The sequence below is a fragment of the Pseudonaja textilis genome, chromosome 11 (genome assembly GCF_049901715.1).
Source record: "Pseudonaja textilis isolate UNSWEBS1 chromosome 11, rPseTex1.2, whole genome shotgun sequence".
NCBI lineage: Eukaryota > Metazoa > Chordata > Lepidosauria > Squamata > Elapidae > Pseudonaja > Pseudonaja textilis.
In genome coordinates, this window is record NC_142000.1 from 6,870,270 (window position 1) to 6,894,625 (window position 24,356).

General features: G+C 42.9%; 1 protein-coding gene across 2 annotated transcripts in view; it reads right to left on the reverse strand.

Moving 5' to 3' along the window:
- CMIP (c-Maf inducing protein) overlaps positions 1 to 24,356 on the reverse strand; it is a 166,353-nt gene that overhangs the window by 57,050 nt on the left and 84,947 nt on the right. For both annotated transcript variants that reach the window (XM_026714138.2, XM_087940549.1), the window contains exons 2-3: positions 15,902 to 16,027; positions 4,526 to 4,576 (exon numbers count right to left, since the gene is read on the reverse strand). In XM_026714138.2, coding sequence (XP_026569923.1) covers positions 4,526 to 4,576; positions 15,902 to 16,027 — 177 coding nt within the window. The remainder of the gene's footprint in view (positions 1 to 4,525; positions 4,577 to 15,901; positions 16,028 to 24,356) is intronic.

Here is a 24,356-nt window from a genome sequence, read left to right on the forward strand (position 1 = left end):
CAAGGCTCTCCAAACTTGGCAACTTTAAGACTTGTGGACTTCAACTCCCAGAATTCTCCAACCAGCTGTTGGAGAATTCTGGGAGTTGAAGTCCATAAGTCTTAAAGTTGCCAAGTTTGGAGACCTCTGTTCTAGGATCTTAGCATCCTTTTCGTATCATGGTGACCAGAACTGAATGAAATATTCTATTTTCCCTCGACTTACAAACAGTTCTTTCTTGCAGGGATAGCAATGTTTTGGGTCTATTCAAGAAAGATCGCATCTCAAGAAAGAGATTGCTAGCAATGTGTATGATTTCTGCATGTAGAAAGTGAACAGAAATAGGACAAAGCAGAGCAGCTATGCTTATGATGAATAAATCCCCAGAGAGAGAATTAATTGCCTTTCTTAATTCCAACTGCATCCATGGACCGATTTTGCAATGCGCAATTCTTCTCCCAACTTTCAAGAGAGGTTTCCAACTCTCCACCATTTCTAAGTAACTTGGTTTTTTAAGGGAGTAATGAGGCTCTTCAGAAGAATTAAAGGGCATAGCTCATTCCTATGTAGCTGCTATCTTAAGCACCCTCTCTGGAAATGCTCAACTACTGTCCTGAATAAGGATTTATGATGCTGTTATAAAGCCCCGCCCCCCAAAACACTGCCAGATTCCCTCCCAGATAAACAGTTTAACATTAAACAGACACTCAAATGGAGGAGTCAGGAAAAAAATGAAAGAGCCAGAAGAAAGAAATCCTTGAAAGCAAGGCAACAGCAGCCTTATAGAACATACTGGCTAAAAGTTAAAAAAAAGACTGTGCACACATGTACATATAACATATACACATTCAGAGCATCAGGCAAAGATAAAGGTTCCCCTAGCAGATACAATCAACCAATGGAACAGAAGCTGCCCTCGGAATTTGTGGGAGCGCCATCACTTGAGACTTTCAAGAAGAGATTGGACTGCCATTTGTCAGAAATGATGTAGGGTCTCCTGCTTGGGTGGGGGGGTTGGACTAGATGACCTACAAGGCCCCTTCCAACTCTGATTATCTGTATATGTGGTACTCATTTCCAGCTCTAGGGGGCAGTGCTCATCTCCGTTACAAAGCCAAAGAGCCAGCGCTGTCTGACGATGTCTCCATGGCCACAGTCATACTGAAGGCACATGGAACGCTGTTCCCTTCCCACCAAAGGGGTCCCTCTTTTTCTACCTGCATTTTTACATGCTTTTGAACTGACAGGTTGGCAGAAGCTGGGACAAGGAATGGGAGCTCACTCCGTGACGCGGCGCTAGGGATTCAAACCACCGAACTGCCGACCTTTCTGATCGACAAGCTCAGTGTCTTAGCCACTGAGCCACTTCGTCCCTTTTGAAGAGTACTGTACTTTTATTGAAATATTTTGCCTTACTTGCCTTAAAGAATATCATGTGAGAGACTTTTTAGTTTATTCTGGGTCAAATCAAAATTGGTCGGCCACTGCTAATTGTCAGGTTTACTAGATGCAAAGCTTGTATTTAAGTGAGAACTTTACTTGAATAGGTTGTTTATTCAAATGGAGAAAACTGATCCATCTCACTTAAGGATTCGAACTGCTGACCTTTCTAATCGACAAGCTCACCTTCTTAGCCACTGAGGTGCCATTCACTGAAATGGCTAAGTTAGCAAGGACAAGAGCACTTAAGACTTATATACTCCTCCACAGTGCTTTAAAGCACCCTCTGAGTGGTTTACAAGGTCAGCCTATTGCCCCCGACAATCTGGGCGCTCATTTTACCAACCTCCGAAGCTTGGAAGGCTGAGTCAATCTTGAGTCGGTCAGGATCAAATTGCTGGCAGTGGGCAGAGTTTGCCTGCAATACTGCATTCTAACCACTGCATCCCTAGTGGTTAGAATGCATTCTAATTTCTACTTCCCCAAAATGTCTCCCTCCTCCTCCTCCTCCTCCTCCTCCTTCTTCCTGTGCCATATCATTCATCAGACATTGGCAATCATGATGGCGATCCTATTTTTATCAACAGCCGCATGAAAATGTCTCCTCCTCCTCCTCCTCCTCCTCCTCCTCCTCCTCCTCCTCCTTCTTCATCTTCCATATCATGCATCGGATATTGGCAATCATGATGGAAATTCTATTTTTATCAACAGCGTACAAAAACGTCTCCCCCCTCCTCCTCCTCCTCCTCCTCCTCCTTGTACCAAATCATTCATCAGACATTGGCAATCATGTTGGGGATTCTATTTTTATCAAGAGCCACACAAGAATGTCTCACAAAGAATAAAAACAATCCGCTCATTTCTTGGTTCTTTACAAACAGAGGAGAGCCTGGATTTTCACCAGGTCTTCTTCCCCCTCCCCCAAGTGGTAAGCCTTCAATTTACAACCAATTGCTCAGTGAGCATTCAAAGCCAACAACGGCACTGAGCAAGAAGTCACGTATGACCCTTTTTCACACTTGCGACCGTTGCTCACAGGATTAAAATCTAGACGCTTGGCAACTGGCATGTATTTAGGACGGCTGCAGTGGCCCGGGGGGTCACGTGATCACATTTTGAGACCTCCCAACAAAGTCAATGGGGAAGCCAGATTCACTCAACAACCAGGTGATATTACCTTAACCTCATTACCTGTATCACTGTAGTGATTCACTCAATGACTGTGGCAAGGAAAGTCGTAAAATGGCGGCAAAAGTCCCTTAATTTGTAATTAACTGTTAAAATGAACAACTGTTTGTTACGGTTAAAATCAACAGCTTGTTAATTTGGGGCAAAATTGTGGCCGTAATCGAGAACTATCCATACTAGGGAGGTATATTTGAAAAATACATGCATGAACCCATATAATACAGGTTATCTGCAATTAAAGCCATTTGCTTAGCAACTGTTATAATAGGATTGGGGGTGGGGAAAGCCTTTTGATCAGTTTGATCACACTTATGACTGTTGCCGCATCCCTACAGACACCTGGACAAAATTGGCAACTGGCATGTGTTTAGGATGACTTCCGTATCCCGGAATGTGATCATCGCTTACAGCTTGATCAGCTGACTTCCAACAAATGGGGAGAAGCCAGAATCGCTGAACGACCATGTGATCCCATTATAGCAACCATGACAATAAAGGTCATAACATTGGATGCGATTTGCTTAACAATGGTCTGGCTTAGCAATGGAAAGCCTAGTCTTGATTGTGGTCGTAACTCAAGGTCTGTCTACCTGTAATTCCTTTTGGAAGGCCTCTCCTACCACCAAAGGTGGAAGAATCATGCTGAGGAATGTCTACCCAATTTTTACATTTCCACGAGCAACGCAAAACATCATTTCAGATATATTTTGAAACTAGCTCGATACCCGTGCTTCGCTACGAAACCATGTGGTCAGGCTTAGATTTGGGGAGGAATATAAGAAAAAAAAAAATCTGCCTCAGTCTGCCTATCAGCATCCATCGGTATTCATCTGGCTAGTGTCCTGTCAGTGTATGAGAAAGTTGAGGGGTGTTTGGAAACCATAACAGTATATTTGTTGTGTGAGCAAGAAGGAGACAGCAAGGAGCACTGGGCATGGCTGAGCTCAACTGTTCTGCACTAAAGCTGCTTGGTGCTGTGAAACTGAAATTGAAACTCCTCTGCTTGTGTTTTGCATTTGGAACAGATTTCTTTTCAGGTGGGAGTGGGAGTAGAACTTCTTAGCATCAGAGTGTGTTAATAATAATAATAATAGGAAACACTAATGCTCTGATGGTCATTTCGAAAAATCCTTTCTTAGTGAGCCCCTAGAAGCCAAGAGGAACCTACATGCCAAATTTCAAGTCTGTAGGCTTTACAGTTCTGGAGGTTTTGTGATGATGCATGAGTGATATTTTGCTTTTATATATACATATATATTCCACATTAAGCAAAATCTGAATCAGTCCACCCTGGTTAGAGATAGTTATTACAGTCAGCAAAGTATGGTTCACCTCCAAAGAATTCTAGCCTTTATTTAGACTCAGAGCTAATCAAAATTGTCAGGGTCTATCTTGAGAGTCATTATTATTATTATTATTATTATTATTATTATTATTATTATTATTATTATTATTATTATTATTATTATTATTATTTATTATTATCGTCATCATCATTATTATTTTGCAGGAAACACATCATTTTTGTCAGGCTGACTCGGGTTTTTGTGCAAAGTGCCAGTGGGAACACACCCCAATAAGGAGGTATAAGGAATTGAATTCAGTCTCACTGAACTCCATTTCAATGTACATTTAAGGTTGAAACTAGATTTCATTCCCTTTAAACTGAATTGAAAAGAGATTAAATAACAGTTAAAAGGGGTTACTCCCCACATGTTGAAGGCTTTCCAAGGTGGTGGCAAATTTGCACTTTTCCTACGATTTGACAATCTCCTACCCAGCATGTCAGCCTGCGTGATGCATTTCTTTGAATGAAACTGAAAAACTAATATATTTATTTACAGGATAACTACTCCGAAGTGCACAGATTGTTTTCTTTTTCCAATGATTTTAGCAGAAACACAGATAAACAACTTACCTTCCACTGCAAGGAATGGAACCACTGGTCTCTCAGGTAACTGTTTGCAGCCTGCAATTTTAATGAGAGGAAAAAAAACGGGGTTTGCTTATTTGCCAATGAGCTTATATATACTTTTTGGAAGTAAAAATGATAAACCCATTTGTGGATAAGTAAATCCTTTTCTTAACTAAATACCATGAAAAATGTGCCACCTGGAATAAGCCAACCCTTGAAATTTTTCTATTTTAAGTTTCACAAATGGCTTATCCAGGAGTGGCATATTTTTCATATAACTGGTTAAAAATTCAAGGGTTGGCTTTTACGCCAATGGGCTTATCCATGAACATTTACAGTAGATGAAAAAGAGAGTTATTCAGTTGCATTTACAAAACTTTTGAAAATTCACGGGCAATTGTACAATATAGGTACACAGAGTCAGAATGGCTTAAATAGGCTCTTAAAAAATCCTTGCTCAGTGCAGCAATCTCAGTCAAATGCAGTGTTTGGGCTTATCCAGAAAAAAAAAAATCATTATATCATTTGTGGCATGCAAAACCTGTTTTTATGATTGGAAAATTTTTCTCTGTATTCATTTGAATTCTGCCTTCTCGTAACTTCAGCCCGTTATTAAACTTTACCCTAGTTTTTCCGTGAAATATTTTTGCTAGAATAAGAATAAAACCAAAAGGCTATGCTTACTCACACACAAAAAGGATGAATCACATTTTATCTAGCACCCATTGTTAGGATTTATCAAGTTTGTTTTTTCCTTTTGAGTACACCTAATTGCCAGGAATAGCCTTCAAAATGCAGGGAAAACACTATACCGCAGAGCCAAATATAGATTATGGTCAAAATTAGAACTTGGCCAACTTTTGCAATTTTCCAGAGATAAAATAACTAACTTGCTTTGAAAGTTTTTTTCTCTCTGAACACCCCTTAAGCAAGAAGATGTAAGTGGAACACAACCCATAATTTAATTTTCTCCTGCCTCAATTATCTTTACCATTATTCACTGTTTTTCAGGGGGACCAAAATGCTTCGTTATTTCATTGTACAAACCTCCCAATGACTTGTTAGCTTCATATAGTCTCTCCTAACCTCAATGCCTCTGATACAGTCACTCATTACCAGATTTGTGCCAATTTCTGGGAGCAACTTCTCATATCTGGAACATATCCTGACTCGGTTATCCTGTTGTATGCAGGAAAAAGGTACACTCCATTTATGTATGGTAAACATATGGGAAAGAATCCCATAAAAAAAGTAGGGGAAGAGGACGTTTGGTTTCTATAGGTGGATTTTCTGACCTCTTACAAGAGAAGCAGTCTTCCAATATTTGAGGGGCTGCCACAAAGAAAAGGGAGCCAAGCTATTCTCCAAAGGCCCTGAAGGCAGAAGAAGAAGCAACAGACGGAAACTAATCAAAGAGGGACCCAACCTCGAACTAAGGAGAAATTTCCTGACAGTGAAAAACAATTAATCATTGGAACAGCTTTCCTCCAGAAGTTGTGGGTCCATCACTGGCGGTTTTAATTTAATATTGGACAGCCATTTGTCTGAAATGGTATAGGGTGTTGGACTAGAACAGTAGTCGCCAACCAGTGGGCCAGGGACCACTGGTGGTCCGCGAGAAAATTTTGGTGGTCCGCAGAGAAATGTCACCCCCAAAGCAATTAATCCAGGCTGCACGGGAACACAAGGCTGCATCGCCCACACGGCCCGTGGGAACACAAAGCTTCTGTCGCTTGCATTGCGGACAACACGAGGTAGTGAGGGGAGGAGGGGAACTTACCCCTCTCGCCCCCTGCGCCTCATGTGGCCACCAGGCTGCTTCTTTCGAAAAAACAATTACTACCCACCTGCCTTCAATCGAGGACCTGTATCCTGCACGAGTCAAAAAGAGGGCTGTGAAAATATTTACAGGCCCCTCACATCCCAGACATAAACTGTTTTAACTCCTACCCTCAAAACGACGCTATAGAGCACTGCACACCAGAACAACTAGACACAAGGACAGTTTTTTCCTGAACACCCTCACTCTGCTAAACAAATAATTCCGACAACACTGTTCAACTATTTACAAAGTCTGCACTAGTATTATTGTTAATCTTCTCATCACTCTTTATCACCCATCCCCTCCCACTTGTGATTGTAGGACTGTAATTTTGTCGCTTGTATCCTTAGGATTTATATTGACTGTTTCCTAGTATGATTTGATTGTTGATTATACACTATGATCATCATTAAGTGTTGTACGTTATGATTCTTGATTCTTAACGAATGTATCTTTTCTTTATGTATACTGAGAGTATTTACACCAAGACAAATTCCTTGTGCATGCAATCACACTTGGCCAATAAAAGTATCCTATCCTATCCTATCCTATCCTATCCTATCCTATCCTATCCTATTCTTTCTGCTTCTTTCTTCTTCTGCTTTTGGCTGCACACAAGGAAAGCAGCAACGGTCGTTCTTTCTCTCCCCCAAACTCTGCCAGAAATGAGTCTTTGGGACCCCGCAAGGCCTCCTGCTCCAAGAGGCTGTGCCGGCACAACAAGTCTCCCAGAGACTCATTTCTGGAAGAGTTTGGGGGAGAGAAAAAAAGACTTCTGCTGCTTTCCTTGCATGAAGCCAAAAGTGTCTCTCTCTCTCTCTCCCCCTGAGAACGGAGTGGAAGATGGTATCCTGTAATCCCAAATAAAGAACGATCGATCGGTAGGAAAAAGGGGTGGGGAATTTTCCTGCAGACTTTTGGGGGGATTTTCCCAGGGTCCTCGGGATTTAAAATTATGAGTTTGGTGGTCCCTGAGGTCCAAAAGGTTGGCGACCCCTGGTCTAGAAGACCTCCTTTTCCAACTCTGTTACTCTGTTAATTCATATTTGACTTTCTCACCACCCTGCTATCTCAGATACTTTCCTACAGTACGCTTCTACTTCTCTGTGTAAAGTGTATACCATAAATGGATTAGAATTACATACTGTGTCATAGCGTGGTTTAAGCTTCATCTACTCAATAAAACAAAACCTGGTGGCTTTTGTACATCACGCTAAGCCGTAAAACCAGTGAAGGCTTGGTTCTGGAGGATAGCAAATACATAATCTATGGTTTTCAAAAATATAATGGTTGAGTTGGCAGAAGGAAAGGAACACCTGGAGGGAGAGCATAGGGTGAAAACATCTACTGATCTTTGCAATTGGCATCCTTGAGCCACAGATGACATTTATGAGCATGGGACTAAGAGATGGGACTTATTTATTAGATAGGACTATAGGTAGTCCTTGACTTACAACCGTTCATTTAGTGACCATTTGAAGTTACAATGGCACTGAAAAGAGAGAGAGTCAGAGGGGGAGAGAAAGTGACAGAGAAAGAGAGAGAGAGACAGAGACAGAGACAGAGATAGGCAGGCAGACAGAGAAAGAGAGAGATGGAACACACCCATCAACTCACTTTCACGAAATTTATACCATTATGCTATTTTTTATTTATTTAACCATGTCTACAATCTGGGTGGCATTCAAGAGTGAAGGCAGAAGACAAAAAGAAATCACCAATAAAATTAAATTGGCAATCCTCAAAAGGAAGTCCATGGATAAAAAAGAATCACACCGAAGGAAAAGAGCCATAAAAACCAATCAACTCTCGCAGAGCTTGCTTACCCTCCTGGCCCAAGTGCCTGAAGAAACACCCTGACCTTTAGGGTTTTGTGAAAGGCTAACAAGAGTTGCAGCCATCTGGTTCTCCGAAGAGACGCCCTTCCACAAGGGAGGACCGGTGGCAGAGAAGGCTCCATCTGGGTGCAACAAGATGACTCTGACTCAACCACATGCCAACTCCCAGGAGGACATAATCAACGAAAGACATGGATCTACAACGCAGAAGGCTGATCTCATAACTCCAAGGACCTTGCCTGCTCCATCAGGGCCAACAAGTTCAGACTCTTCTGAAGGAACTGGGCAAGACCCATGCCTCAGGTAAGTCCACAAGAAGCATGCAGCTAGAATCCATCATAGATGCCCAGAAGAATCTTCACAACAGGACCTCCAACTGGTTCTCTGAAGATGCAATAAGGATGGGAAAATAAACTCTGCCGCTGTGAGGAAGACTCTTGACCATGTCTGGTTAAGTCCACCCACTGTGTTCCTCCAGCAGTGCTCAAGACATGTCTGCTCTTCCAGATAAATCAGACAAAACACAACTAGATGAATTAGTTCTACTTTGCTGCAAATCTACTTGAAAAGAATCTTGCCAATTTAACCACAAACTTTTAATCACCCAATTAGGGAGGGTTGTTCGTAAGTTTCTTCCTCCCACCCGTTAAGCCACTGGAGGCTCCAGCCTCTCTTCTCTGATGGTTTCCTAGGCAGCAGCTCCTCCCTTCTTTCCCCAAGATCATCCAAACATTCCACGACAAAGCATTTCTTATGATGCTCCATCACCCAGAAATCCTTTGATAACGAAGGGGTCCTCTGGGATACATATGAATAATAGTCTGTATAGGTGCAATTTGATTCAAGGCTATCATCATCCTCTCACTCCAAGCTGCAGCAAAACCTGACTCAAACTGGGTGTCAGAGCCCCATAACCCTTAAATCACCTCTGCATCCCAACCAATCCATTGGGTGCTTAGGGTGAACCAATCAAGTAAGTTATACTTTGTAGGAGAAGCAGCAGCAGAGTCAAGAGAGGACTCCACCTAGAATCGTTACCTGTCCACAAACATTCCAAGTCCAGCCCCTCTTGAATCCCACTGAGTCTTATCTAAGCATCAATTTACTGCCGTGAGTGTGGTGGCGCAGTGGTTAGAATGAAGTATTGCAGGCTAATTCTGTCGACTGCCAGGAATTCAATCCTCACTGTCTCAAGGTTGACTCGGCCTTCCAAGGTCAGTAAAATGAGGACCCTGGTTGTTGGGGCAAGATGCTGACTCTGCCTTAGAGAGGGCTGTAAAGCACTGAGAAGCAGTATATAAGTCTAAGTATTATTTTGTATTGCTGACCATTAGCTGATTAGATTATTGTGTATAGGTTTTAGCAATAAATCTACTTAAACTGGAATTTGATGCATGCTCCTGATTCTTTGCACATGACTTTCTTCCCATAGTGGAGCACAGTTGTCAGAGAATGTAAAAGCCAACATGAACAAGTCCCTGACGAGGTTAGGGTAATATCCCCAACTCCACATCAGGTTGGCACTACTCTGAAATAAAAAAACACGGATCTTTACATTCTAAATCTCCCTAGAAAAGGTAAGAGGCCTCTGCCCTCAGTACTCACAATCCTGCAAATTGGAACCTATTTTTATTTCCTCCATTTTCCATTTATTTTTCCCAAAGACAACTAGAATTGCTAGGTGGTGGTAGTTGTTTTTTTAAAATCAAAGAAACCCCAGCTTTCTGCCAAATCTATACACAGGAGGGGAAAAAAAGTGTTATGCTACTGAAAACTTAAGATTTTCAGATTATCGCCTTTATTTTATTGCAGAGAGAGAAGAAAAACAGCAGCATTCACTGCGGAGCACACCTTGTGCAATTACATCCTTTATTGTGTCATGACTTTAAATACCGTTTTTCCATCTGGATTCCCCTGCTAATTGGTTTCTATTTCAGTGCTTGTCAAGCACTGAAATAGAATATGAGCCAGCAGTGTGCTACAGCTGCCAAAAAAGCCAACACAGTTCTAGGCTGCCTAGGCAGAGGGATAGAAGTGTTAATACCACTTTATAAGGCCTTGGTAAGGCCACACTTAGAATACTGCATCCAGTTTTGGTCGCCACAATGTAAAAAAGATGTGGAGACTCTAGAAAGAGTGCAGAGAAGAGCAACCAAGATGACCAACCAAGATGATTAGGGGCTTGGAGGATAAAACACATGAAGAACGGTTGCAGGGACTGGGCATGACTAGTCTAGTCTAATGAAAAGAAGAACTAGGGGAGACATGATAGCAGTGTTCCAATATCTCAGAGGCTGCCACAAAGAAGAGGGAGCCAAGCTATTCTCCAAAGCACCTGAGGGCAGGACAAGAAGCAATGGGTGGAAACTAATCCAGAAGAGAAGCAGTTTAGAACTAAGGAGGAATTTCCTGACAGTGAGAACAACTAATCAGTGGAACAACTTGCCTCAAGAAGTTGTGAATGCTCCAACGCTGGAAGTTTTTAAGAGGAGATTGGACAACCATTTGCCTGAATTAGTGTAGGGTTTCCTGCCTAAATAGAGAGGGTTGGACTAGAAGGCCTCCAAGGTCCCTTCCAACTCTGTTATTCTATTCTATTTTACTGGAATTGCATCCAACTGCATCTGCCTTCTAAGAGCATCTCTCTCCAGCCCATAACACATCAGGAGTCCCAACGCAGCAGCTCCAGCTAAAAGTGCACAGGAGCAATTGTGTTGGGGCTGGGCTGCTGTCTGCCCGCAAGGGAGCCTTGCTCTACAAACTGCAGGGGAGGTCCAAGATAAATAACCAGGGAAACCTGGACTCCATTCAAACCCCGTTATCGATGCTGGGGAAACAATATTATGATCTCAGTCCTTTAAGTGGGAAAACATTCGGGCAAAGCTCCCCTCTTCAAATGCCCATTTCTCACAAACACTATTAATTTGCTCTCGGAATAACAGCAAAAATAAAAAAAAAGAAAGAAAAAAATTAGGGCCCTCTGCAGCTGATAAACATCAACTAGGCCTGCCAAACTTCCTTGAAACGTAGCCAGGAGCTCGGACTTCAGACTCTGTTTCACTCATTATTATTATATGTTCAGCACAAACAATCGTCATCCTCGTATTTTTGTGGGTTAATCACGCTGGAAATAAAAGCAAGAAGGCAAAGCAACGAGGATTCAAAAACATGGATGGTTGTGTGCTTTATGTTTGATAGCTTAGATTTTTTTTCAGAAAACATATCTAAAACTAATATTCTCTCCCTCCACCCTTTGTGATATTAGTGGGAAGATGCCAGTTGCAGGATTTGGAGCGGGAAGCTGGATTAAAATGGCTTTGGTTGCCTTGGTGTGTGACATATGCCAGGAGGCAGATTTGTGTGAATGCAGTTAGTTCTCTTGAATCTCTCTGTGACTTCTGATGCCACTAATCATGGTATCTCCTGATACTTAGAGGATCACAAACACAAGGACTTTCCCATGGTTTTTTTTTTAAAGCCTTCCTGTGATCGCTGGGTATCATTTCTGTCAAGGTATTGAGATTTAATAGCTGACCAGCTTTTGTAAGGCTGAATGCAATAAGGATGAATCAGCATGGTTATTGCTGCTTTAAGACTGAGGGTGGGTCCCACAGGGTTTTACCACTTTAAGAAGCTGTCTAAATATATACATGAGGCCATGAGAGGGCGTACGTCTCTCTCCTCGTGTTCCATCTCTATTGTGGTTCTCTGTGCAGAGTAATGAAGACTGACTGCTTGCCTGGTATGTTTCTACCATGTATATTTATGTATATAACTGTCTGTATATAAACCATTGTTAAAACACAAACCCTCTGTGTGTGCTGTGCTTTGCTCCTGGGTTGTCTCACAATAGTAGTCATGCTGCAAACACTCGGACGATTTCAGTTGTCTGGGGCTCGGATATCCTCAGAAGGTACTTTCCTACTCCTATACAGGTAGTCCTTGACTTACGACCACAACTGAGCTCAAAATTTCTGTTGCTAAGCGAGACAATTATTAAGTGAATTTTGCACCATTTTACGATCTTTCTTGCCACAATTGCTAAGTGAATCACTGCAGCTGTTAAATTAGTAACATGGTTGTTAAGTGAATCTGGCTTCCCCATGGACTTGCTTGTCAGAAGGTCGCAAAATGGGATCATGTGACCCCAGAACAGCGCAGCCGTAGAAAATACGACATCAGTTGCCAACGGTCTGAATTTTGATCACAGGACCATGAGGATGCTACAACATTGTAAGTATGAAAAATGGTCTTAAGTCCCTCTTTTCAGGGACGTTGTAATTTTGAAAGGTCATTAAATGAATGGTTGTAAATCAAGGACTATCTGAATGTGATATAGTGGTACATATACCGATATTAAAGTGCTGGAGAGTTTCTTCAAAGCTGATGAGACCTTTGGATGTTAATTACTTCAATAATAGGACAGATGAAGTTAGAAGCCACGGTGGCACAGTGGTTAGAGTGCGGTACTGCAGGCTACTTCTGCTGCCTGCCGGCTGCCTGCAGTTTGACAGTTCAAATCTCACCAGGCTCAAGGCTGATTCAGCCTTCCATCCTTCCAAGATGGATAAAATGAGGACAGCTTTAAGACTTGTGGATTTCAACTCCAAGAATTTCTCCTCCAGTCATCTTAGCTCAGGAATTCTGAGAGTTGAAGTTCACAAGTCTTAAACTTGCCGAGTTTGAAGACCCTTGGTCTAAGTGCTATTGGTATTGCTAGATCAACTATCAGGCTCAAAAAAAAACCCCAAGAAAGGTACATCTTCCCTCCCTCCCTCCCTCTCTCTTTATATTATACCACTGTATTACATCACTGTTAACTGAAGTAAGAGATTTCAAAACATATTCTGCCATGAACCGAACACTGATAAGTATAACTTAATCATGTTCCTGTTTATTTTATGGAGACGGGTGTGGTGGTTGCTGATGGCTTTGATCCCTTGGGAAAACTGGAGCAAAAACATCTAATTCATCAATCACAACACTGGAAACCAGTTTCCCTGATCGCTACGTAGGGGACTGATAGGACCGACAGAAGCTTTCAGTACTGCTGGTTTGTGTGTGTTTTTGCCATTCAGTCCAATCTGTGTTTGCTTAGGAACGAGGAAACAATTAAGGTGCTCTCCATGAAGTTTGTTGCAAAGTAACCATGCATAAAAACACAGCCTGGACTTTTAATACGGAAATATCTCTTGGTTGTTACAGAAGCCAGTTCCTCCAAGTCAAGGGACCAGTTTCAGAAAGCTATATACCGCTTTCCTATGATTAAACTTCCACGTCAACAGGAACCTCAGAAGGCAATGGTAATATTCGGAAAGACCCTCTGCATTAAAGAAAACAGATTTGAGCCCATGAAGGCAACATGGCATAAATCTGACAAATAACAGACTAATAGAATAACCGAGTTGGAAGGGACCGGGAAGGTCCAACTCCCTAGTCAAGCAGGCGAGCCTATACGATTTCATACAAATGGTTGTCCAGTCTCTTCTTAAGAACCTCCAGTGTTGGAGCACCCACAACTTTTGAAGGCTGTTCCACTGATGAATTGTTCTCAGGAAACTTCTCCTTAATTCTAAGTTGGTTTTTGATTAGTTTCCATCCATTGCTTCTTGCCCTCAAGTGTTTTGGAGAATAAGTCAATCCAGTGGTGGGATTCAATTTTTTTTTACTACCGGTTCTGTGGCCGTGGCTTGGTGGCCGTGGCAGGGGAAGGATACTGTAAAATCTCCAGTCAGAGGGTGTATTTGCTGGTTCCCCAAACTACTCAAAATTTCCGCTACCGGTTCTCCAGAACTGGTCAGAACCTGCTGACTACCACCTCTGATACACTGCTACAAGCAATATCTAAACAAACAGCAATTACAGCAGGAAAGAAACTCAAGGGACCAACAAACACTCTAGCAGGGCCTCCTCTTATTACGCAGGCTCTTAAAGGGATAACAGCCAAAGACCTTCTGACTCATTCCCATCGTTGCATCAGCTGGTCAGCTCTTAAACTATCGCCTTGACAGGGGGAATGAGGTTCCAGAGAGAGGGAACAACCCAGTGGTGGTATTCAAAATTGTTACTACCGGTTCTGTGGGCATGGCTTGATGGGCGTGGCAGGGGAAGGATACTGTAAAATCTCCAGTCACAGGTGATATTTGCTGGTTCTCCGAACTACTCAAAATTTCCACTACTGGTTCTTCAGAACTGGTCAGAACCTGCTGAATCCCACCTCTGAATCCCCTCTTCTCTATGACCAACTCCAGAAGACTGCTATCATATCATCCCTAGTCCTCCTCTTTTTTGGTTAAACATACCCAGTTCTCTCAACAGCTCATTGTATGCCTCTAAGACCTTTATCAACTTCATTGTTCTCCTCTGCACTCTTTCAAGGCCTGGAGCCTGGATCGTGCCCACAAAGTGCTTAGATCTGGCTCATGGGGCTGCCCTGGAAATAGTGAAGGACCGGCCCACAGTGCCAGTGCCAGTGAAAACGGAGCTTGGGAGGGCCCTCCTAAGCTACATATTCAACCAGCAGAGGGTTGCAGGAGCCCATCGCAGCCAAAAACGGAGCTTGGGAGCCCGTTTTCGCTGGCTAGAATGCTTGGGGCGCCCCAGGCACACCCCAGGCACCATGAGTGAGATCGAGCTGACCAGGCCCATCCTGCCATGCCCACCCTGGCCCCCTCAGGTCAAACACAACCCTGATGCGGTCTTCAATGAAATCGAATTTGACATCCCTGTTCTAGAGCCTCAACAATGTTTGTATCGTGGTGACCAAAACTGGGTGCAGTGTGGCTTCATGGGTGCAGTGTAAAAGTGGTACCGGTACTAACACTTCACGTGATTTTGATCCTATCCCTCTGGGTGAGGCAGCAACTTAGGAATGCATTGGCCTGATGCTGAAATCTATCATCAACTAATGGAGTTAATTTTCCCCGTTACACATTATAATTGGACTCAAGACAAAGAGGACAAAGTCCAAAAGCTCTTTCCAAGCAGGAACAAAATAAATTGTGTTCCTTTTTTTTAAACTTTAATCAAAGCAGTCAATTCATCCATCTCGGCTAACTCCATCAACAATGAAACCTTGATTTGGGGTTTTGTTGATTACATAGGCTTGCTGTTATAGAAATGGCTGGTATCTATTATTATATAAAAGTAAAAAAGTTGAAGTTTTATGTTACCACCTTACTCTACTGCACCAAAGTCAAACTTTTCTTTTTCCTCTCTATCCTACACTCCCCACCCCCGAATTCCTTCCCTTATTTTCATTTTTCATTGTATTTCTGTATCCTACTTGTTGACAAATGAATAATTTAATTTAATTAAGTTAATAATTTAACATTTAATACAGCACCATTTCTGCTTAAAATGGTCTGACTGAGATCGACATATGCAGGCTTGATTGGGGTAGATTGTAGGGGTGATAGAAAATATAATTTTATGTCATTTTATTCTATTTTACACATTTATGTATTAAATTATTTGTATTTTATCCTATAACTCTCGTATTTTATCCTACTCTCATTTTAAATTGTTTGTTTAGAATTTTATTGGTAATATGTGTTTGAATCTGTATGTTGATATGGCCTACAGGCTAATCAATCAATCAATATAAATATATAATAAAATATTGAAAGGAGAAAAAAAAAAGGACTTGAGCAAAGAGGGAAAAAGGGAAAGATTTGACAGTAAGAAAGCAAAACAAGTTTTCAGTTGTGTTTACTATACCTGCAGCAGGACTGTCCCTCCAGGAATTGTGAGCTGTAAACAATACTTTGGGGCGTTTTCCCAAGAGAGCAACTGAGTATCTTCAATTGAACTGTAGGAAATGGAGCTTTCCATGTACCCAGTTGGCTGCAAGAGAGAAAAAAACAAGGAAAAAAATGTGATTCAACGCCACATTTTTAAACGTACCTAACAAGAGTTCCTAATAATGTTTATTCGGTCAAAATTTAAAAATACACAACCCAAAGGTAAAATCCAAGGGGTAAGATAAAATACTAAGATAAAAGGAGTTTCTATCATAACATGCTGTAACTTACGCTAATATGATGGTATGCTAATAAATGTTGCAAGTATAAATCTAAACTGTTAGAATCTATAGTGCAAAAATGTAATATCATCCAAAACAAGATAGCTATCGTATCACTAGCAGGAAGCGATGAACAAAATACAAGTGGTTATTTCTGAAACAAGGCTTAACAGTCAGGCTGTTGCCAAGAATTAACCATTTATCAATATCAAAATGTTTCATTACAATTGAAAATGCTGTGAAAAACAAAATTATAATCGAGGAACGCCAAGGAGTGGAGTAGTGTTTACATTTTGGCATAAAGGTTACATCAACCATGTGTACGATGCAAAATAAATATACCAATTTTTGCACCAAGGCATCTTAAAAGTTTGCACTAAGAAAGAAAGATTTACACAGCTGCAAATTTTATCAGAATGAAGCAGTTACGAAAATGTAAACAGACACATAGTGTGCACTTGGGTGTGCAAGAGAGACAGACAAGAGAGAAGTACTCTAGCATAGGGGTCCCCAACTCCTGCATGGTGGCCCACTATCAGCTATTCAACTGACCAGAACCTGGCCACAGAGGTGGAGGGCGGAGAAGTGTGTGTGCACACGCACATCCCCTCTCGTGGAAGCAATGGGCAAACACATGCACATCTTGTTTGCATGACCAGGCGCATGTGCTCGCCACTTGCACAATGGAGCTGTGTGTGTACACACCCACCACGCACACAGAATGATCCCCTCTCCCTCCCCCAACAGTCCGCAAAGACAGAAAAGTTGGGGAACTCTCCTCAAGCACAGTGGTTGCCAACCAGTGGGCCGGGGACCACTAGTGGTCCATGAGAAAATTTTGGTGGTCTGCAGAGAAATGTCACGCCCGCAAACACCCCTCAAAGCAATTAATCCAGGCTGCACGGGAACACGAGGCTGCATCGCCCACATGGCCCGTGGGAACACAAGGCTCGCGTCACTTGCATTGTGAACAACATGAGATAGTGAGGGGAGGGGGGGAAAGGGTGGAGGGGGGAACTTGCCCCACTCACCCCACGTTCCTGGCCTGGCCACGGGGCTGCTTCTTTTCGCTTCTTTCTTCTTCTGCTTTTGGCTGCACGCAAGGAAAGCAGCAAAAGTCTTTCTTTCTCTCCTCCAAACTCCGCCAGAAATGAGTCTTTGGGACCCTGCAAGACCTCCTGCTCCAAGAGGCTGCGTCAGTGAGACAATTCTCACAAAGGCTCATTTCTGGCGAAGTTTGGGGAAGAGAAAGAAAGGCTTCTGCTGCTTCTGTTGCTTTCCTTGCATGAAGCCAAAAGTCTCTCCTTCCCTCCCTCCCTCCCCCTGAGAACAGAGCTGGAGACTGTGTCCTGCGATCCCAAATAAAGAATGATCAATCGGTAAGAAAACAAGGTGGGGGATTTTCCTGCAGACTTTTTGGGGGATTTTCCCAGGGTCTCTGGTCTGCAGGATTTAAAATTATGAGTTTGGTGGTCCCTGAGGTCCAAAAGATTGGCGACCCCTGCTCTAGCACATATACACAAACACAAAGGAAGGCCAGTAAACAGCTTGTAGGCAATATAATTGGAATTCTAATACAAACTCCCCTCTGCAACCTAAGATTTCTGCATGCACTGCTTGAAGTCCTTCATAAGAACTAGTATCTTAGGGAGAGAAAATTATCAGGGATGTGATTTCTTGCATGTAAAATATCACAGTCTGTTCCTGGGAGAGCTAAGGATGAACCGGATAAACCAACCAGATAAATGTCACAAGAGAGAATCTAAAATTTTCCTGGGGAAAATTTTCCTGGATTACCTTTTCTTCAAAACTATCCACTTGCTGGACATTAGCGTAAAAACAACAAACCAAAAGTGATGATTCTAATGTTAGTTTCCAACAACCAATCAAAGAAAGTGATTTAAAATTGGGGGAAAGAGACCAGGAAGCGATTACGTGCTGAATCTAAAATGTATCTGAAGTTTTGTTTCACCCAGTCAGCTCAGGGAAGCAACTAGAGTGGGAAGCTACCTCCATCTAATAGAGGTCAATTGCAGACAAAAACTTTGTAAATATCCTGGAAATCAAAAGGACAATTCTGGAATCTATTCATCCTTTGTGAATCCATTCCAGTATTTCAGAGCCGACGCCTGTAAAATTCACATTTCACATCTTGCATTTAAGTAGTGTCTATTTATTGTTATAGGACGTTCTTCCCGCACTCCCTCTTATTTTGTGTTACATTGTTTGAAGTGGACAGCCTTGTTAAAAGTTTATAACGAGCAAAGAAATAAACAATTAAAGATGTCACTGTAACCTCTCAATTCCCAAACTATGACTGGAAAGTTATCAACATTCCTGCAAAGAACCACAGCGTAGTCTAAATGCAGCTTTTGTGCAACATTACATTGTTACGTCCCCCCCACACACACAAAAGAAAAAGGGGTTGTTGTTGTTTTGGGTTCGGGATCTCTTGTGTGTTCTTTGGCATTCAACTAATTGCTTTCTGGTTTGCAAAGGACTTTGATTGTGGGTTAAAGCTTGTTGTCTCGTACTTTTCTCATGGAGTGGAGAAAGAACCTTCTTTTACCTTCAAACCAAGAGCCAAGTTATACAGAAAGCTCGTTAACCTTCTGTTTACCCATTTACCCAGACAATTATTTCGCGCTTCTGAATGGAGGTCCCTGGGGCTCCTTCTGACTTCCCTACGTCATCCTGTATCTACTGGAGTGCAATTATCTTCTGCACTCAGGAAATTCGAAACCTGAGATCTCCCACTGAAAGAGTTGTATTAAAAGAAAAAAAAACCTCCTGCAAGGGAAATATTTTCTTCTGCTCAAGAGATGCAGTCTAAAAAAACACAGGAAGAAATGAGCGGTGGGGGGAGGAGAGGGAGGGAGTTGTGGACAGGGGGGGGGGGCAAATTTTCCATTCTGTAATGCGTGTCATGCTAACTGTATTCTTTAAAATTAAACAGACAAACGTCTGAGTGACCTGGTCTTGGGGAGGCGAGCTGATCCCACCAGGAGTGTGTGTAGTCCAACTTCATTTCTGTGGGGTATATTGAATAGTTTGCCTTTTTTTTTAAAGGTTCGGGAAAATTAAGAACCTCTGCACAAGGACCTCTCATTCAGCCCTCTTTAAGAGTAAGCAGAAAGTCCTAATGGGACCTGGGAGGCTGAGGAAGGAGGAGGAGGAGGAGGTGGGAGAGAGGAGGAGGAAGAAGAGGAGAAGAGGAGGAGGAAGAAGAAGAAAAGAGGAGGAGAAGGAGGCTGAGGAAGGAGGAGGAGGTGGGAGGAGGAGGAGGAGGAAGAGGAGAGGAGGAGGAGGAGGAGGAAGAAAAGAGGAGGAGGAGGCTGAGGAAGGAGGAGGAGGTGGAAGAGAGGAGGAGGAAGAAAGAGGAGGAGGAGGCTGAGGAAGGAGGAGGAGGTGGAAGAGAGGAGGAGGAGGAAGAAAAGAGGAGGAGGCTGAGGAAGGAGGAGGAGGTGGAAGAGAGGAGGAGGACGAAGAAAAGGGGAGGAGGAGTCTGAGGAAGGAGGAGGAGGAGGTGAGAGAGAGGAGGAGGAGGAAGAGGAGAACAGGAGGAGGGGGAGGAAGAAAAGAGGAGGAGGAGGAGTCTGAGGAAGGAGGAGGAGGTGAGAGAGAGGAGGAGGAGGAAGAAGAAAAGAGGAGGGGAAGGAAGAGGAAGAGGAGGAAGAAGAGGAAAAGAGGAGGAGGAGGAGGAGGAGGAGGAGGAGGAAAGAAAAGGCAGTGATCACCCTCGGGGCCCTGAAAAAGAAACTCATCCGTTTCTTAACTAATACATGTTGCTCACTGTGACAACTCATTGTGACAGAGACCTTCTGTGAATAAGCAAGGCCTTTAAAAAAAGCAACCAATTTGTGCAAGAATTTCACAGGAGGGAAGAGAAGCATCGATAGAAGACAGCAGCACCAACTGTCCCCGAATGAAAGAATGAACTCTTTCAGGCTAAGGAGGATTCTGGGAGCTCCCCGTCCTCCTGACAAGCTTAGCCACATGGCTCGTGCGCTCCCGAGTCCTGGCACAGAAGGGTGGAATTGGTTTGCAAGGCCAGGAAATGGTTCATAATGGAACCAAAACAATCCTGCTGCCGGAATCAGCGTTTCCTTTTGATTCCCAAGCAAGTTTGATTCTCCTGGCATGGCACAATGCACCTTAGTGTACCACCATGGGGCCTTATTTTGTTGAACTTTTATTACTTTATTTAAACTGTGACCTTAAAGGCACTTTCAAGCATCAAGATGGGCTGTTCTCCTCCCACTTTTCCAATGGGAATACTATAGAAAAGGTCATTTTGGGGAAGCACAAGGTGAAAGAGCAAAAAAAAAAAAAACTTTTTGCAAGTACAGTTACGGTACTTTTTGTCTTATCTGCTGAACTCAGTTTAGTTTAACCGGGAATCCCCAAACTTGGCAACTTTGAGACTTGTGGACTTCAACTGCCAGAATTCTCCAGCCAGCTGGGAGTTGAAGTCCACAAGTCTTAAAATTGCCAAGTTTGGGGACCTCTGAGTTAAACTGTAAACTCAAGACAGACACTGTTTCTTCTGGCCTGCAGTTGCCCTGTTAGACTCTTGAGAGAGGCTGCTAGCTCATCCTTAAAAACAAACCAATCCACAGAGAAGAACCTGAACCCAGGACCTTCTCTACGCAAAACAACTGAGCTGTGCGGTTCTTCCTGTTAATAAGCTTAATATTTTCCAGAGATTGTTTAGCTGGACTGCTTTGCATTGTGTTTTCTAAAGAAAAGCCAGCATTATTATTATTATTATTATTTTTCATTTTCAGAGAGAGATTTATAAATTGCTGACATATAAATCTTCACCGCTTGGAGGTCATAGGCTGACTCTGGCTCCATGACAACTACAATGCCAAAAATGCTATGAATCATTGCCTGGGGAAAAAAATAAGGGCCAACTGGAAAACAGGGTTTCTTTCAATACTTTTGGGGACTGTTGTTTCATCCTACCTCACAATTCAATCGACTCCCTAGGAATATCTAAGATGGTTTGCAGTAGTGGCGAATATTTGTAGTCAGGTATTGGATGAGGATGAAAGTTTGTTCTCCAAGGGTTGGTTTCCGAATGTTTCCTTACCAGGCTAGGTAACATTTTCAGCGAAGTTTAGGGGACTCCACTGAAGGTATTACCTAGTCTAGTTGGTTACCTAGAAACCAACCTACAAGCTCGGATAATGAATCTTCACCCTCCTATCTAAGATGACTTGGGTTCTGGGAATTGCTGTCCCAGGAAACAAGTGCGGGAAGATGGATTTAAGATAAAGAAACCGTCTAGAATATCTATGATGAAAGAACTTCTCCTTGGCTGGTTCTTCTTTTTTCATCTGGATGAGTGTCCCGAGGTGCTTTTCCAAAAGGCAACTGAACTTTCTTGTCCAAACACATCAATGTTGTGAACAGGAACATTAAGTTCACACAGGAAGATATTAGGAAAATAGTTCAGCTTTCCTGGACTGTGCAGTACACTTTAAGGAAGACAGAAGCCAAATCACTGAAATGTACAGAAACAAGGAAGTTCGGTTGCCTTTTGGAGAAGCACCTTTGGGACAACCATGATCTGGATGGTTGAGAATCTCTGTAGACATCTGGATCAGCGTGTGCTCTCCACCCTTAGCCAACAACCCACGTTTTTAATTTTTTTTAACCATCTCTTTTGTTTGGAGAAGTGTTACCATAACTCTCAACATATCTTTTTTAAGCTCTTCTTTCCAAAGGAATTTCTTTTGGTCACAGCACAAGTTGCCTTTTGGTAGCTGAATCAATTCAACATGAGCAGTTGATAAGTAACCAGATGATTGCCCAACCAGACAGTTTGCCTGTTCCATCTTCAGCTGGGATTAAGGAGAGGTTGTCTCAGAACAAATGAGTTGAGATCTGTTTCCCAACCCAGTGCCATCAAAATGTTTCATTCTACAACTCCTCTCTTTGATTACCATCCTGCCGCATGTTGGGGCTGAATTTCACCAAGGAAGACCCTTTTGAAAGCTTGAACTCCAGGGGTTTCCCACGTTTATATTTCTCAGGAATCAATCCCAATCCCTGAACGCATAAATCCATGCATTTAGGACCACATCCAGCTCCCTAACCTGCTTTCCGTCTCTCTTGCAACTGCCCCCAATTACAGTATGTGTTGAAATGAAAAAAAGTAATACAGTTCAAGGTAAGAGTCAAACATGGTCACATAAACCTGAAATAAGTCCACCTCCAACTATCTTCCAGTTTGCAGAACCTATAGGGTCTTCTGCTTGAGCAGGGAGTTCATGTTATGGCCCACCAGTGGTCAGCGGAGCTGGCAGTAGACTCAGACAGTGAGGAGGTTGGGGAGGAACATGGGCCAGTCCTGGAGTCTGGGGAAGGCTCTGATGAGTGCTGTGCATTGGAGGCAGAGACGGGGCAAGGGCTGTCTGACAGTTATCAGCTGCCTTCAGAGTCAGAGATCAGTGGGGTAGAAGAACAGCTGGAGCCTGTTCCCAGTGTGCGCATGCACAGAGCTGCCAGGAGAAGAGAACAGTTAAGGAACAAGGGTCGACTTGGGAGTAAAGGCCCAGCTGAATGCCCCCCCCCATAGGGAATAAAGAGAAGTGAAAGGGGAGGGGTGTTTGCAGGAGACAATTAGTTCAATTCATTAGGGTGAAGATGTTCCTCACTTCTTCCCAAGTAATTGCTGCTACAGCATGGCATTTGGGAGATATCAGCCTGGCAACTCTCTCAGCCTGATAAAAGTCTGTAGTTGTGCAATCTCTTGAAAGACTGTTTGCTGGGAGTTTGCTGGAGAGGAATTCATTTTGCTTAAATAAAAGGGGTTTTGTCAGGACGAGGAGTCGGCTTCGTGATTTTGGGAAGCCTAGGTCAGAACAGTTGGACTAGAAGAGATCTTGATCTCTTCCAATTCTGTTATTCTGTTATCTCCGATAATCTCACCTGAAGCTTCCCTCTGCCCAAGTCTATCTTTCCACTGATTTTATTTGTTCACGTTTCATGACCACTTATTGGAATGTTAGTGAACCTGGTTCTGTTTCTTCAACCATGTAAAGGAGTGTTGCAAAATACAGAACATATACCCAACTCAAGAGGCCAAAGAAACTAAATTCGGTTAAGGAAAACTGTCATGAAGCTCCTGAGCTGGGTCATTTCAGAAGAGAGAAGAGGACTTGGATTTCAACCCAAATACGCCAAAAAATGAGCTGTTTTTCATTAAAATATATTGCCTTGAGCAAAGGATGAGAAGAAAAAGGAGAGCCAGATGGTCAGAAGTGAAGGAGACAAGAGGATGGATGCCACATACTTGAGATCATCAAAAGGGCTGGCAAAACAACTTGTGCTCTGTTCCGATGTTACTGAGATTTCTGTTGTTGTCATGCATGCAAATTCCTGAAAGTGTGAAAGGCTTTGATTCTTCAGATGTTTCTGGGTAGCATCAGTGCTGACTGACAAACCCAACGTGTCATGATGCTTTCACAGAATTACCGAAGGGTGGGAAGGGACATCAGAAACCATTTAGTCTAACCCACTGCAGGAACATGGCTTTCTAACTTCGATCTGAACACCTTCAGCTCTATCATCTTCCATGTTGTTGATGATGTGTTGTTGCTGTTGTTCAGTTGCTAAGTCATGTCCAACTCTTTGTAACCTCCATACCACACCAAGTCCCTGTCTTCCACTATCTCCTGGAGTTTATCCAAATTCATTTTCCTTGGGTTGATGACACTATCTAAGCATCTCCTCCTTTGCTGTCCCCTTCTTTCTTTGACTTTCATCTTTCTCAACATTTGCGTCTCTTCCAAGGAGTTCCCTCTTCTCATTTGGTGGCCAAAGTATTTGTGTTCTGAACCAGCTCCCCAAACAAGACAAATGCTCTGGTGTGAACTCAAAAAATTCCTTTATTAGGAATGCCAGCAGCTCCAGCAAAAAGTTTCTCTCACAACTAACAAGTCCAGCCGGCCAGCAGGTAAATAGTTGTCTGCCACATCTATTCATCTCCATCCCCTGCCTTTTAACCCCAGAGCTAGGGTGGGGCCTTGTTAGCAGTGGTGGCTCTTCCTTCCCCAGGATCAGCGTATGGCTTTCCACAGCTCTCCTCTTCTCTGCCTTCTGCAGATCTGTGCGTCAGGCACTGGACCCAGTTGTTCCTCC